Genomic DNA, 14,553 nt, shown 5'->3' on the forward strand with positions numbered 1-14,553 from the left:
CTGGTTAAAGTGACTATGCATATATAATGACCAGAGAGTAGCAGCAGTGTAAAAAGAGGGGTTTGCGGGACACAATGCAGACATTCTAGTGCTGGTCCCGAAACCACAACCCTTGCTTTGTAAACCTCAATGCTATACCATCTGAGCCACACGGAATCCTATGAATATAGCATAGCAAGATAACAAGATAGCAATATATTTCACTTGTTTAGCTGCCGCCTTGCTTGATCTTTCCACATAAACTGGCCATCTCTTTCTACAACAGCGTTTCTTCATCCTTTTTATAATGGTGCCAATAAACGGCAGAATGAAGAGTAGGATGGAGCGAATGAATGAATGGATGGATGGATGTTCCTGTCAGCCAATGGGAAACAAGACATATCCTAAACCCTTCCTATGTCCGTGAATGCGGACATCAGAACCACAATCAACCGAACCGATACTTGTTCCTCCCCAGCAGGATTTATATTTCTCAGAGACGTATCGAAATCAGGTGGGTTTTTTTTTAAATCTTACAAAATCGTTTCCATTACAGCTGAAAGATGAATCATACACGTTTTTTGATGGAATGCAAAATATATATGATCTGACTATCGGCGTAGTTAAATAATGGTTGGATAAAAAGATAACTTGCAATCTAGCTAGGTAACCATTCAGAGTAAATAGCTAGGTTTAGTTAGTAGAGTAGAGTTACGTGCTATTTGCTAGTCGATAGAAACGACTAACTAATATAACTAGGTATCAAATAGCTAGGGAAGATCAGGTTTGATTTCGTATTAATTGGATTACTGAAATACAGGGCATTGCCACTGTGGTCAGTTGTCTGGGACCCGACATTGAATTGCACTGAACTCTTGTCAGGCAGAGATGAGCGTTTGAATAAGGACAGTTTTCTCTATAAGCCAAAATGTTGAATACAATTATATATTTTAACGTACTTGACCAGTTTTCCAATACGGTTGGTCCTTTTTTTTGGCGGTAGGAATGTGAGACAATAAATATATCCACAGGAAAGTATAATTGCATCAGTTTTTCACAGCGCTGGTGCATCGTTCAGATGTATATCACATTAGCTCGAGCCGAAGATGAAAACACAGCAGCTCGGTAAGTAACGTTATGCGTGCACGTGTTTACACGGTTGTGTACATGCTTCATGTAGACATCTGAATGCTCTTCCAGCGCTTTGAAAAATTGGACATAATTATATATTCCTGTGGATATATTGTCTCACATTTCTACTGCCAAAAGGACCAACCACATGGACAACCGGTAAAGAAAGTTAAAATATAATTCTATAAAAAAATCTGGCGGCCTGTAGAGGTCATGAGAGGAAACTTCCTGATCAAGTATTTCTACTTGTACATCTATCACTCCAGTGTTAATTGCTCAATTATAAATATTTCGCCACTATTGACCTATTTATTGCCTTACCTCCTTACTTCATTTGCACACACTGTATATATATTTCTCTATTGTGTTATTGACTGTGTGTTTGTTTATTCCATGTGTAACTCTGTGTTGTTGTTTGTGTCGCACTGCTTTTCTTTATCTTGGCCAGGTCGCAGTTGTAAATGAGAACTTGTTCTCAACTGGCCTCCCTGGTTAAATAGAGGTGAAATAAACAATACAATTCAAATCCTAATTTCCGCCTGAGTTGGGTTTCCAGGCAATGCAGTCAGGTGACATTCAGGTGAGGCCAGATGGGCTGTGGGGGTCACGAAATTTCGTTAGCCGGTGATTGTCAAGCAAATAAGTGCCCGGTCTCACGGTAATTGACTGTTAATTAACATGAACACATTTAGCACCTCCTGGCTTCCACACAGCCTACAAGCCACTGAGCAGACCTTTTGAAACATCTACATTTGATAAGTCTTAATAAATCCATGTAATATAGTCTACACCTTCACAATAAATCCATGTAATATATCCTACACCTTCACAATAAAACCATGTAATATATCCTACACCTTCACAATAAATCCATGTAATATATCCTACACCTTCACAATAAAACCATGTAATATAGTCTACACCTTCACAATAAATCCATGTAATATAGTCTACACCTTCACAATAAATCCATGTAATATAGTCTACACCATCACAATAAATCCATGTAATATAGTCTACACCATCACAATAAATCCATGTAATATAGTCTACACCATCACAATAAATCCATGTAATATAGTCTACCTACACCATCACAATAAATCCATGTAATATAGTCTACACCATCACAATAAATCCATGTAATATAGTCCTACACCATCACAATAAATCCATGTAATATAGTCTACACCTTCACAATAAATCCATGTAATATAGTCTACACCTTCACAATAAATCCATGTAATATAGTCTACACCTTCACAATAAATCCATGTAATATAGTCTACACCTTCACAATAAATCCATCACAATAAATCCATGTAATATAGTCTACACCATCACAATAAATCCATGTAATATAGTCTACCTACACCATCACAATAAATCCATGTAATATATCCTACACCACCTCACAATAAATCCATGTAATATAGTCTACACCATCACAATAAAACCATGTAATATAGTCTACACCTTCACAATAAATCCATGTAATATAGTCTACACCTTCACAATAAATCCATGTAATATAGTCTACACCTTCACAATAAATCCATGTAATATAGTCTACACCATCACAATAAATCCATGTAATATAGTCTACACCATCACAATAAATCCATGTAATATAGTCTACACCTTCACAATAAATCCATGTAATATAGTCTACACCTTCACAATAAATCCATGTAATATAGTCTACACCATCACAATAAAACCATGTAATATAGTCTACACCTTCACAATAAAACCATGTAATATAGTCTACACCATCACAATAAATCCATGTAATATATCCTACACCATCACAATAAATCCATGTAATATATCCTACACCATCACAATAAATCCATGTAATATAGTCTACCTACACCATCACAATAAATCCATGTAATATAGTCTACCTACACCATCACAATAAATCCATGTAATATAGTCTACCTACACCTTCACAATAAATCCATGTAATATAGTCTACCTACACCATCACAATAAATCCATGTAATATAGTCTACCTACACCATCACAATAAATCCATGTAATATAGTCTACCTACACCATCACAATAAATCCATGTAATATATCCTACACCATCACAATAAATCCATGTAATATAGTCTACCTACACCATCACAATAAATCCATGTAATATATCCTACACCATCACAATAAATCCATGTAATATAGTCTACACCTTCACAATAAATCCATTATTTTAGACAGGTCTAAAGAAACATGATATGAAGAAAATGTAGTGTATTTCAGAACAACAGAATAACATACTCTGACTTGTCCTTATGTTAGGTCCTGTTAGGTCCTGTCCTCATGTTAGGTCCTGTCCTTATGTTAGGTCCTGTCAGGTCCTGTCCTTATGTTAGGTCCTGTCCTTATGTTAGGTCCTGTCCTTATGTTAGGCCCTGTCCTTATGTTAGGTCCTGTCCTCATGTTAGGTCCTGTCCTTATGTTAGGCCCTGTCCTTATGTTAGGTCCTGTCCTCATGTTAGGTCCTGTCCTCATGTTAGGGTCCTGTCCTCATGTTAGGTCCTGTCCTTATGTTAGGTCCTGTCCTCATGTTAGGTCCTGTCCTTATGTTAGGTCCTGTCCTCATGTTAGGTCCTGTCCTTATGTTAGGTCCTGTTAGGTCCTGTCCTTATATTAGGTCCTGTCCTTATGTTAGGGTCCTGTCCTTATGTTAGGTCCTGTCCTTATGTTAGGTCCTGTCCTTATGTTAGGTCCTGTCCTTATGTTAGGTCCTGTCCTTATGTTAGGTCCTGTCCTTATGTTAGGTCCTGTCCTCATGTTAGGTCCTGTCCTTATGTTAGGTCCTGATCTGGCTGTGCCAAATGGCTGTGGGCTACACTAGTTCATTTAGTTGTCTGTTTGTTAGGTCCTGTCCTTATGTTAGGTCCTGATCTGGCTGTGCCAAATGGCTGTGGGCTACACTAGTTCATTTAGCAGACAAGATCTGCTTAGAATTCAGTGGCATTATTTGATATTAATTTATAGTATGGAGAATAGAATTGAACAAAGCTGTAAAACGCACATACTGCTATTCTGTGTTGATAGGTCAACAAAGAAACAGGTCCTCCTAGATGCTTAATTCAGAGTCGTTAATGTAACTTTAGTTGTTCTACAAACATTGGCCTGTATGTTTTGGTGTTTAATACATTGTAAGGCTGCATGATGGGACACTAATGACGATTTGGAAAAAAAGTCGCTTGAAATGAATGAGCTCTGCATTGTTTTTTTTTGTGAGAAGCACTTGATAATGCCTCGGATTTCCCTGCGGGATCCCGTTTGTGTGACCACGATGCACCCTAAAATATCCATACCTTTTTGCAGCCCTTCTCCCTGAGTGCTGCCTGCTCCGAAGAACCTCTCGTCTCACTCACACGGCTCTCCATCACGTGATCGGGTCTTTCTCACAGGCTACAAGTGAAGACGGACATATCGGGGACGCAACTGTGCCCATCCTCATCCAATTCCGAGGTGCATATTGAAGCTATTGGAAGAACTGTTCACATTATGTAAAGATAAACAATGTGCTTAATATTTGCATAATATTAGGAAAGTTGAGAAATTAATATAGTAGACCTAGCCTATAGAAAGCCGATGGGATCCTCCTCTTTTTATTAGAGGCCTTCACTCTGTTTTCTCACTTCACTCTGTTTCCTTCACTCTGTTTTCTCACTTCTCTGTTTTCTCACTTCACTCTGTTTTCTCACTTCTCTGTTTTCTCACTTCACTCTGTTTTCTCACTTCTCTGTTTTCTCACTTCTCTGTTTTCTCACTTCACTCTGTTTTCTCACTTCTCTGTTTTCTCACTTCTCTGTTTTCTCACTTCACTCTGTTTTCTCACACTCTGTTTTCTCACTTCTTCACTCTTTTCCTCACTCTCACTTCTGTTTTCTCACTTCTCTGTTTTCTCACTTCTGTTTTCTCACTTCTCTGTTTTCTCACTCTTCACTTCTCACTCTGTTTTCTTCACTCTGTTTTCTCACTTCTCTGTTTTCTCACTTCTCTCTCACTTCTCTGTTTTCACTTCACTCTGTTTTCTCACTTCTCTGTTTTCTCACTCTGTTTTCTCACTTCACTCTGTTTTCTCACTTCTGTTTTCTCACTTCTCTGTTTTCTCACTTCTCTGTTTTCTCACTTCTCTGTTTTCTCACTTCTCTGTTTTCTCACTTCTCTGTTTTCTCACTTCACTCTGTTTTCTCACTTCTCTGTTTTCTCACTTCACTCTGTTTTCTCACTTCTCTGTTTTCTCACTTCACTCTGTTTTCTTCACTCTGTTTTCTTCACTCTGTTTTCTCACTTCACTCTGTTTTCTTCACTCTGTTTCCTTCACTCTGTTTCCTTCACTCTGTTTTCTTCACTCTGTTTCCTTCACTCTGTTTTCTCACTTCACTCTGTTTTCTTCACTCTGTTTTCTCACTTCTCTGTTTTCTCACTTCTCTGTTTTCTCACTTCACTCTGTTTTCTCACTTCTCGCGAGACCATGGAGATCCTATTAAATTAGTAGAGGGGCTAGCTATTGTCATAAACCCTCAAAGTTCCAGAATGGGTTGAAAACGGCTGCCAAATCTAGCTTCAGATTTTTACACCAAATAATGTGATTTTAACCAAAGATTTTTGGTATCCATTACTGGGAGTTCCAGGATTGGTACTGTTTGTCGTAGGCCAAGATGGACTCTTAAAGAGTCTAACCTTAACTTTTCTCCTTAATGGAAAATTCCACCCAAAAACTATATTTTGGTATTTGTTTCATTAGACCACTATTAGATCATTGTAGTCCCAGAATGTTTTGCTTGTCAGCAATCAAGTTTTCAACATATGTAACGTAACTTTCAAAATTCAAAAATCATCACCGTAATGATGTATTTCGTACCTTTTTATGTTAGTTCCAGAGGTAGACTTTCCCTGGCAGCAAAAACAGCCAGGACGCCCCAGGTAGACTGGCTCTGGCAGCAAAAACAGCCAGGACGCTCCAGGTAGACTGGCTCTGGCAGCAAAAACAGCCAGATGCTCCATGTAGACTGGCTCTGGCAGCAAAAACAGCCAGATGCTCCATGTAGACTGGCTCTGGCAGCAAAAACAGCCAGGACGCTCCAGGTAGACTGTCAGCGTTGGACTGGTAGGTAGGTTGTACTGAGTAGACTGTCAGCTCTCACTGTGTCCTCTCTATTAAAGGACAGAGCAGTGCCACCCACCAGTGCCATGGCTGGCATCACTATCCGAAGATTTGAGGAAGATGACAAGGAGACCGTGAAGGAGATCTTCACCATGGGGATGAGCGAGCACGTCCCCTCCTCCTTCATGCACCTCCTCAAACAGCCCCTGACCCAGATGATCCTGATGGTCACGTTCTGCGCCCTGCTGGCCAGCTCCAAGTCCGTCCTGCTGCCTGTAGTAGGGGTCACTCTCCTCCTGGCCGGGGCCAAGCAGCTGGTGGGCTACCTCTTCAACAGCTACATCGACACCTCCCTGAGGAAGGACCTCGACCACATCCAGGAGACCTACCTGGAGAACAAGGACTCGTGTTTCTGGGTGGCTGAGAGCGACGGCCGGGTGGTGGCAATGGTGGCCTGCCTGCCCGCGGAGAGGGAACCAGGCTGCATGGAGCTGAAGAGGTTGTCTGTACGTCGTACACACCGGGGGATGGGCATCGCCAAGGCCCTCAGCAGGACAGTGGAAGACTTCAGCAGGGAGAGGGGCTTCCCTGCGGTCATCCTCTACACGTCTGTAGTGCAGACTGATGCACAGAGGCTGTATGAGAACGTGGGCTACACACGGGTCAGAGAGTTCGTCATCCCTGAGCCCATCGCCAAAATCACCAACTTTACCCTGATAGAGTACAGACTGGACTTACTGCAGGGGGGGAAATAGGAGGACTGGACTTACTGCAGAGGGGAAATAGGAAGAGGACTAGACTTACTGCAGGAGAGGAAATAGGAGGACTGGGCTTACTGCAGAGGGGGAAATAGGAGGACTGGACTTACTGCAGGAGAGGAAATAGGAGGACTGGGCTTACTGCAGGGGAGGAAATAGGAGGACTGGGCTTACTGCAGGGGAGGAAATAGGAGGACTGGGCTTACTGCAGGAGAGGAAATAGGAAGAGGACTAGACTTACTGCAGGAGAGGAAATAGGAGGACTGGGCTTACTGCAGAGGAGGAAATAGGAGGACTGGGCTTACTGCAGGGGAGGAAATAGGAGGACTGGACTTACTGCAGGGGAGGAAATAGGAGGACTAAGCTTACTGCAGGGGAGGAAATAGGAGGACTTACTGCAGGGGGGGAAATAGGAGGAGGACTGGAGGGGGTGAAATAGGAGGACTGGACTTACTGCAGGGGAGGAAATAGGAGGACTGGACTTACTGCAGGGGAAGAAATAGGAGGACTGGGCTGGAGGGGATGAAATAGAAGGACTGGACTTACTGCAGAGGGGAAATAGGAAGAGGACTGGACTTACTGCAGGAGAGGAAATAGGAAGACTGGGCTTACTGCAGGGGAGGAAATAGGAGGACTGGGCTTACTGCAGGGGAAGAAATAGGAGGACTGGGCTTACTGCAGGGGAAGAAATAGGAGGACTGGGCTTACTGCAGGGGTAAGAAATAGGAGGACTGGGCTTAATGCAGGGGAGGAAATAGGAGGACTCGACTTACTGCAGGGGAGGAAATAGGAGGACTGGACTGGAGGGGGTGAAATAGGAGGACACGACTTACTGCAGAGGGGAAATAGGAGGACTGGACTGGAGGGGATGAAATAGGAGGACTGAGCTTACTGCAGGGGAGGAAATAGGAGGACTTACTGCAGGGGGGGGAAATACGAGGACTGGACTTACTGCAGGGGAGGAAATAGGAGGACTTACTGCAGGGAGGAAATAGGAGGACTGGACTTACTGCAGGGAGGGGGGGAATAGAAGGACTGGACTTACTGCAGGGAGGGGGGAATAGGAGGACTTACTGCAGGGAGGAAATAGGAGGACTAGACTTACTGCAGGGGAGGAAATAGGAGGACTTACTGCAGGGGAGGAAATAGGAGGACTTACTGCAGGGAGGAAATAGGAGGACTGGACTTACTGCAGGGGAGGAAATAGGAGGACTTACTGCAGGGGAGGAAATAGGAGGACTTACTGCAGGGGAGGAAATAGGAGGACTTACTGCAGGGGAGGAAATAGGAGGACTTACTGCAGGGGAGGAAATAGGAGGACTTACTGCAGGGAGGAAATAGGAGGACTAGACTTACTGCAGGGGAGGAAATAGGAGGACTTACTGCAGGGGAGGAAATAGGAGGACTTACTGCAGGGAGGAAATAGGAGGACTGGGGACTTTACTGCAGGGGAGGAAATAGGAGGACTTACTGCAGGGGAGGAAATAGGAGGACTTACTGCAGGGGAGGAAATAGGAGGACTTACTGCAGGGGAGGAAATAGGAGGACTTACTGCAGGGGAGGAAATAGGAGGACTTACTGCAGGGGAGGAAATAGGAGGACTTACTGCAGGGGGGAAATAGGAGGACTTACTGCAGGGGAGGAAATGGGAGGACTAGACTTACTGCAGGGGAGGAAATAGGAGGACTTACTGCAGGGAGGAAATAGGAGGACTAGACTTACTGCAGGGGAGGAAATAGGAGGACTGGACTTACTGCAGGGGAGAAATAGGAGGACTGGACTTACTGCAGGGGAGGAAATAGGAGGACTAGACTTACTGCAGGGGGTAAATAGGAAGAGGGCAGAACCTCCTGCAGGGGGGAAAGTAATGTTATAATATCTGTACATTATGGGAACACCTGTATTTACAAAAGTACAATGATTAATGTTTTACTTTAGCTTGAGATTAAGAATCAGTGGTAGAGACATTTATAAGTGCACGAAGAGGTACAAAAGATGCCCGTTTTGTTGAAACTCTACTTTCAGTTCCTGTTGATACAATGTCCAGTCTTACTTCTGCCAGCACATGATAGCAATAAGGGGAAGAAGGATTGGGAGACGAACTGCCAATAACACAAAAAGCTCAACAGAGACAGAGACATCTTTGTAATCAGGTTAAAGGACATCATCCTGGGCGGGGTGAACCTCGGTAGGGGTTAAAAAGGGAAGACGCCATCTTGAAAACTGAGTGTGTTTACTCCGGAGTTGCAATCCTTATTAAACAAACTAACCTCTGATCAAAGAAGTTTTCTGTGGTCTCTTGTATGAACTGAGGGCAGAAATCCCTTACAGGGGGAAACAGGGTAAGGACTGGACTTACTGCGGGGAGGACTGGACTTACTGCAGGGAGGACTGGACTTACTGCAGGGAGTACTGGACTTACTGCAGAGGGGGAAATAGGAGGACTGGACTTACTGCAGGGAGGACTGGACTTACTGCAGGGAGGACTTGACTTACTGCAGGGAGGACTTGACTTACTGCAGGGAGGAATGGACTTACTGCAGGGAGGACTGGACTTACTGCAGGGAGGACTGGACTTGCTGCAGAGGGGGAAATAGAACTGGATTTACTGCAGGGAGGACTGGACTTACTGCAGAGGGGGAAATAGGACTGGACTTACTGCAGGGAGGACTGGACTTACTGCAGGGAGGACTGGACTTACTGCAGGGGGGAAATAGGACTGGACTTACTGCAGAGGGGGAAATAGGACTGGACTTACTGCAGGGAGGACTGGACTTACTGCAGAGGGGGAAATAGGACTGGACTTACTGCAGGGAGGACTGGACTTACTGCAGAGGGGGAAATAGGACTGGACTTACTGCAGGGAGAACTGGACTTACTGCAGGGAGGACTGAAAGGACAACAGGACACAGACACACACACACACAGACTCACGCTGGACATTCAGTGTATTCTGAAAGTATTCAGACCCCTTTCCTTTTCCCACATGTTGTTACGTATAACAGTGTAATAATTAATATAATTATAATATAACTTCTTATCTATAACAGCCTTTTTTGTAAAAATGGATGAGATAAAAACAAATCCTCATCCATCTCCACACAATACTCCATAATGACTAAAGCCAAAACAGGTTTTTAGAATGTTTTGGTAAATAAATAAAAAAGTGTGGAAAAGGTCTGGATACTTTCCAAGTGCTCTGTAGTTCTAGTTAATTAGGATAGGGGTCCATCTGCTGTACTGGACAGGTGGAGAAACAGGATATCTGCTGTACTGGACAGGTGAGGAAACAGGATAGGGGTCCATCTGCTGTACTGGACAGGTGCAGAAACAGGATATCTGCTGTACTGGACAGGTGAGGAAACAGGATAGGGGTCCATCTGCTGTACTGGACAGGTGCAGAAACAGGATATCTGCTGTACTGGACAGGTGGAGAAACAGGATAGGTTTCATTCCAGCCCGTATGACTGTGTGTGGACTTTGCCATGGTTGATCTACAGTTGTTGAATAATATTTATGGTCATGAACCTCCTCAGTACCAGTGCTAGGCAGCACTGAGTGCTAATGGGACTAAATTACTGATATAAAGGACATTTTAACAGTTGTTTAATTTAGTCAATTAATGTGTGTAATTTTGTGCATACTGAACATTTGTTTTGACTTAATATGTCAATTAAAAGGGGTTGACTCATTCGTTCTGGTTCTTTTTGTTTTTCTCCTGATGTTATTGGATAAGCAGGAGGATTATGGGTCAATTCAAATCTGGAACTCAAAACCAGTCCTACCGCTGATTTCCATATGTCCCCTCCAATCAGGACACGTTCAGCTCTGAGACGCCCATGAGGGAGCTGGCCAGATAGACCAGAAAAACAGGGCGGACCAAGGCACTCTTGATATATTTAAAATGACTTTTATTGTTAAACGGGAGGGAGGACCACGACCAAGGAGGACAAAGGCACTCTTCATATATTTAAAAGGACTTTTGTTACGGTATGTTCAATGGAACAAATATTATTTATTTATTAATTCAGACGCGCTTCAGCATAGGCCTTCGTCTTGGAGTACCTTCTATCTATAAAGATCTACTATTTTGTACCCTCCCCTTCTGTTTTCTACAAGAAAACTAGCAGTACTTTATATTTCAATACCCCCCCTACTGTCTGCCTGTGATTCAATACCCCCCTACTGTCTGCCTGTGATTCAATACCCCCCCTACTGTCTGCCTATGATTCAATACCCCCCCTACTGTCTGCCTGTGATTCAATACCCCCCTACTGTCTGCCTGTGATTCAATACCCCCTACTGTCTGCCTGTGATTCAATACCCCCCTACTGTCTGCCTGTGATTTAATACCCCCCTACTGTCTGCCTGTGATTCAATACCCCCCTACTGTCTGCCTGTGACATTCCTTATCTTAAATGTGTTATTAGTTTATCTCCAGCCTTTTATTGTTAAACTGGAGGGAGGACCACGACCAAGGAGGACAAAGGCACTCTTTATATGTTTCTGTCATGGAGGCAGACCTGGGTACAGCTCACCCTGCTCTGTGCCGACCAGGCCCTATCTGTTTCTGTCATGGAGGCAGACCTGGGTACAGCTCACCCTGCTCTGTGCCGACCAGGCCCTATCTGTTTCTGTCATGGAGGCAGACCTGGGTACAGCTCACCCTGCTCTGTGCCGACCAGGCCCTATCTGTCTGTCATGGAGGCAGACCTGGGTACAGCTCACCCTGCTCTGTGCCGACCAGGCCCTATCTGTTTCTGTCATGGAGGCAGACCTGGGTACAGCTCACCCTGCTCTGTGCCGACCAGGCCCTATCTGTTTCTGTCATGGAGGCAGACCTGGGTACAGCTCACCCTGCTCTGTGCCGACCAGGCCCTCTGTTTCTGTCATGGAGGCAGACCTGGGTACAGCTCACCCTGCTCTGTGCCGACCAGGCCCTATCTGTTTCTGTCATGGAGGCAGACCTGGGTACAGCTCACCCTGCTCTGTGCCGACCAGGCCCTATCTGTTTCTGTCATGGAGGCAGCTCACCTGCTCTGTGCCGACAGCTCACCCTGCTCTGTGCCGACCAGGCCCTATCTGTTTCTGTCATGGAGGCAGACCTGGGTACAGCTCACCCTGCTCTGTGCCGACCAGGCCCTATCTGTTTCTGTCATGGAGGCAGACCTGGGTACAGCTCACCCTGCTCTGTGCCGACCAGGCCCTATCTGTTTCTGTCATGGAGGCAGACCTGGGTACAGCTCACCCTGCTCTGTGCCGACCAGGCCCTATCTGTTTCTGTCATGGAGGCAGACCTGGGTACAGCTCACCCTGCTCTGTGCCGACCAGGCCCTATCTGTTTCTGTCATGGAGGCAGACCTGGGTACAGCTCACCCTGCTCTGTGCCGACCAGGCCCTATCTGTTTCTGTCATGGAGGCAGACCTGGGTACAGCTCACCCTGCTCTGTGCCGACCAGGCCCTATCTGTTACTGTCATGGTCATGGAGGCAGACCTGGGTACAGCTCACCCTGCTCTGTGCCGACCAGGCCCTATCTGTTACTGTCATGGAGGCAGACCTGGGTACAGCTCACCCTGCTCTGTGCCGACCAGGCCCTATCTGTTACTGTCATGGAGGCAGACCTGGGTACAGCTCACCCTGCTCTGTGCCGACCAGGCCCTATCTGTTTCTGTCATGGAGGCAGACCTGGGTACAGCTCACCCTGCTCTGTGCCGACCAGGCCCTATCTGTTACTGTCATGGCAGACCTGATCAGCTCACCCTGCTCTGTGCCGACCAGGCCCTATCTGTTTCTGTCATGGAGGCAGACCTGGGTAAAGCTCACCCTGCTCTGTGCCGACCAGGCCCTATCTGTTTCTGTCATGGAGGCAGACCTGGGTACAGCTCACCCTGCTCTGTGCCGACCAGACCCTATCTGTTACTGTCATGGAGGCAGACCTGGGTACAGCTCACCCTGCTCTGTGCCGACCAGGCCGCGGGCGTGATGGTACCTGTTCAACCACGGTATCCAGCTAGGTACTCCTGGATAGTAACACCTCCTACATGCTGGAGGGACAGGTGGCACATTCCTAAATGGTATTCAATTAGAAAATATTCAGACCCCTTGACTTTTTCCACATTTTGTTACGTTACAGCCTTATTTAAAATAAAATAAAAACGTTTTAATTCATCAATCTACACACAAAACCCCATAATGACAAAGCAAAAACAGGTTTTTATACATTTCAGCAAATGTATTAGAAAAAATTTAATAAACACATTTACACAAGTATTCAGACCCTTTACTCAGTACTTTGTTGAAGCACCTTTGGCAGCGATTACAGCCTCCAGTCTTCTTGGGTATGATGCTACAAGCTTGGCACAACTGTATTTTGGGAGTTTCTCCCATTCTTCTCTGCAGATCCTCTCAAGCTCTGTCAGGTTGGATGGGGAGCGACGCTATTTTCAGGTCTCTCCGGAGATGGTCGATCTGGTTGAAGTCCGGGCTCTGGGTGGGCCACTCAAGGACATTCAGTGATTTGTCCCGAAGCCACTCCTGCGTTGTCTTGGGTGTGTGCTTAGGGTCGTTGTCCTGTTGGAAGGTGAACATTCACCCCCAGTCTGAGGTCCTGAGGGCTCTGGAGCAGGTTTTCCTCAAGGATCTCTCTGTACTTTGCTCCGTTCATCTATCCCTCAATCCTGACTAGTCTCCCAGTCCCTGCCGCTGAAAAACATCCCCACAGCATGATGCTGCCACCACCAAGATTCCTCCAGATGTGACAGTTGGCATTCAGGTCAAAAAGTTCAATCTTGGTTTCATCAGACCAGAGAATCTTGTTTCTCATGGTATGAGAATCTTTTATTTTGATTATTTTCTATCCCAGCCTCTGTCCCCGCAGGAGGCCTTTTGGTAGGCCGTCATTGTAAATAAGAATTTGTTCTTAACTGACTTTCCTAGTTAAATACAGATTCAATAACTACAAATAAAATACACAGGTGCCCTTTGGCAAACTCCAAGCGAGCTGTCATGTGCCTTTTACTGAGGAGTGGCTTCCGTCTGGCCACTCTACCATAAAGGCCTGATTGGTGGAGTGCTGCAGAGATGGTTGTCCTTCTGGAAGGTTCTCCCATCTCCACAGAGGAACTCTGGAGCTCTGTCAGAGATCATCAGGTTCTTGGTCAAGGCCCAGAGTGATCATCTTCTCCCCCGAGTGCTCAGTTTGGTTCTGCTCTAAGAGTCTTGGTGGTTCCAAACTTCTTCCACTTAATAAAGATGGAGGCCACTGTGTTCTTGGGGACCTTCAATACTGCAGAAATGTTTTGGTACCTTTCCCCAGATTTGTGCCTCGACACAATCCTGTCTCTGAGCTCTACGGACAATTCCTTTGACCTCACGGCTTGGTTTTTGCTCTGACATACACTGTCAGCTGTGGGACCTTCTATAGACAGGTGTTTGCCTTTCCAAATCATGTCCAATTAATTGAATTTACCACAGGTGGACTCCAATCAAGTTGTAGAAACATCAAGGATGATCAATGGAAACATGATGCACCTCTAGTCTCATAGCAATG

At 45.1% G+C, this 14,553-nt stretch overlaps 1 protein-coding gene across 4 annotated transcripts; it reads left to right on the forward strand.

Annotated features, from left to right (window-relative positions):
- Positions 1 to 349: 349 nt before the first annotated feature.
- Positions 350 to 7,431, forward strand: nat8 (N-acetyltransferase 8). 4 transcript variants are annotated; one of them, XM_046367608.1, is made up of 3 exons: positions 350 to 493; positions 4,456 to 4,602; positions 6,304 to 7,431. In XM_046367608.1, the coding sequence occupies exon 3, from the start codon at positions 6,331 to 6,333 to the stop codon at positions 6,997 to 6,999; it is 669 nt and encodes a 222-aa protein (XP_046223564.1). In that variant the 5' UTR covers positions 350 to 493; positions 4,456 to 4,602; positions 6,304 to 6,330; the 3' UTR covers positions 7,000 to 7,431. The 4 variants fall into 4 exon arrangements, with proteins under 4 accessions (XP_046223564.1, XP_046223565.1, XP_046223566.1 ...); XM_046367609.1 differs by lacking the exon at positions 350 to 493 and adding an exon at positions 502 to 1,104; XM_046367610.1 differs by lacking the exon at positions 350 to 493 and adding an exon at positions 1,113 to 1,269.
- Positions 7,432 to 14,553: the final 7,122 nt, after the last annotated feature.

Source organism: Oncorhynchus gorbuscha, linkage group LG10, assembly GCF_021184085.1.
Source record: "Oncorhynchus gorbuscha isolate QuinsamMale2020 ecotype Even-year linkage group LG10, OgorEven_v1.0, whole genome shotgun sequence".
NCBI classification, from domain to species: Eukaryota; Metazoa; Chordata; class Actinopteri; order Salmoniformes; family Salmonidae; genus Oncorhynchus; species Oncorhynchus gorbuscha.

Coding starts and splice junctions, on each gene's coding strand:
- nat8 (XM_046367608.1), top strand. CDS start 6,331: ATGGCTGGCATCACTATCCGAAGATTTGAGGAAGATGACAAGGAGACC.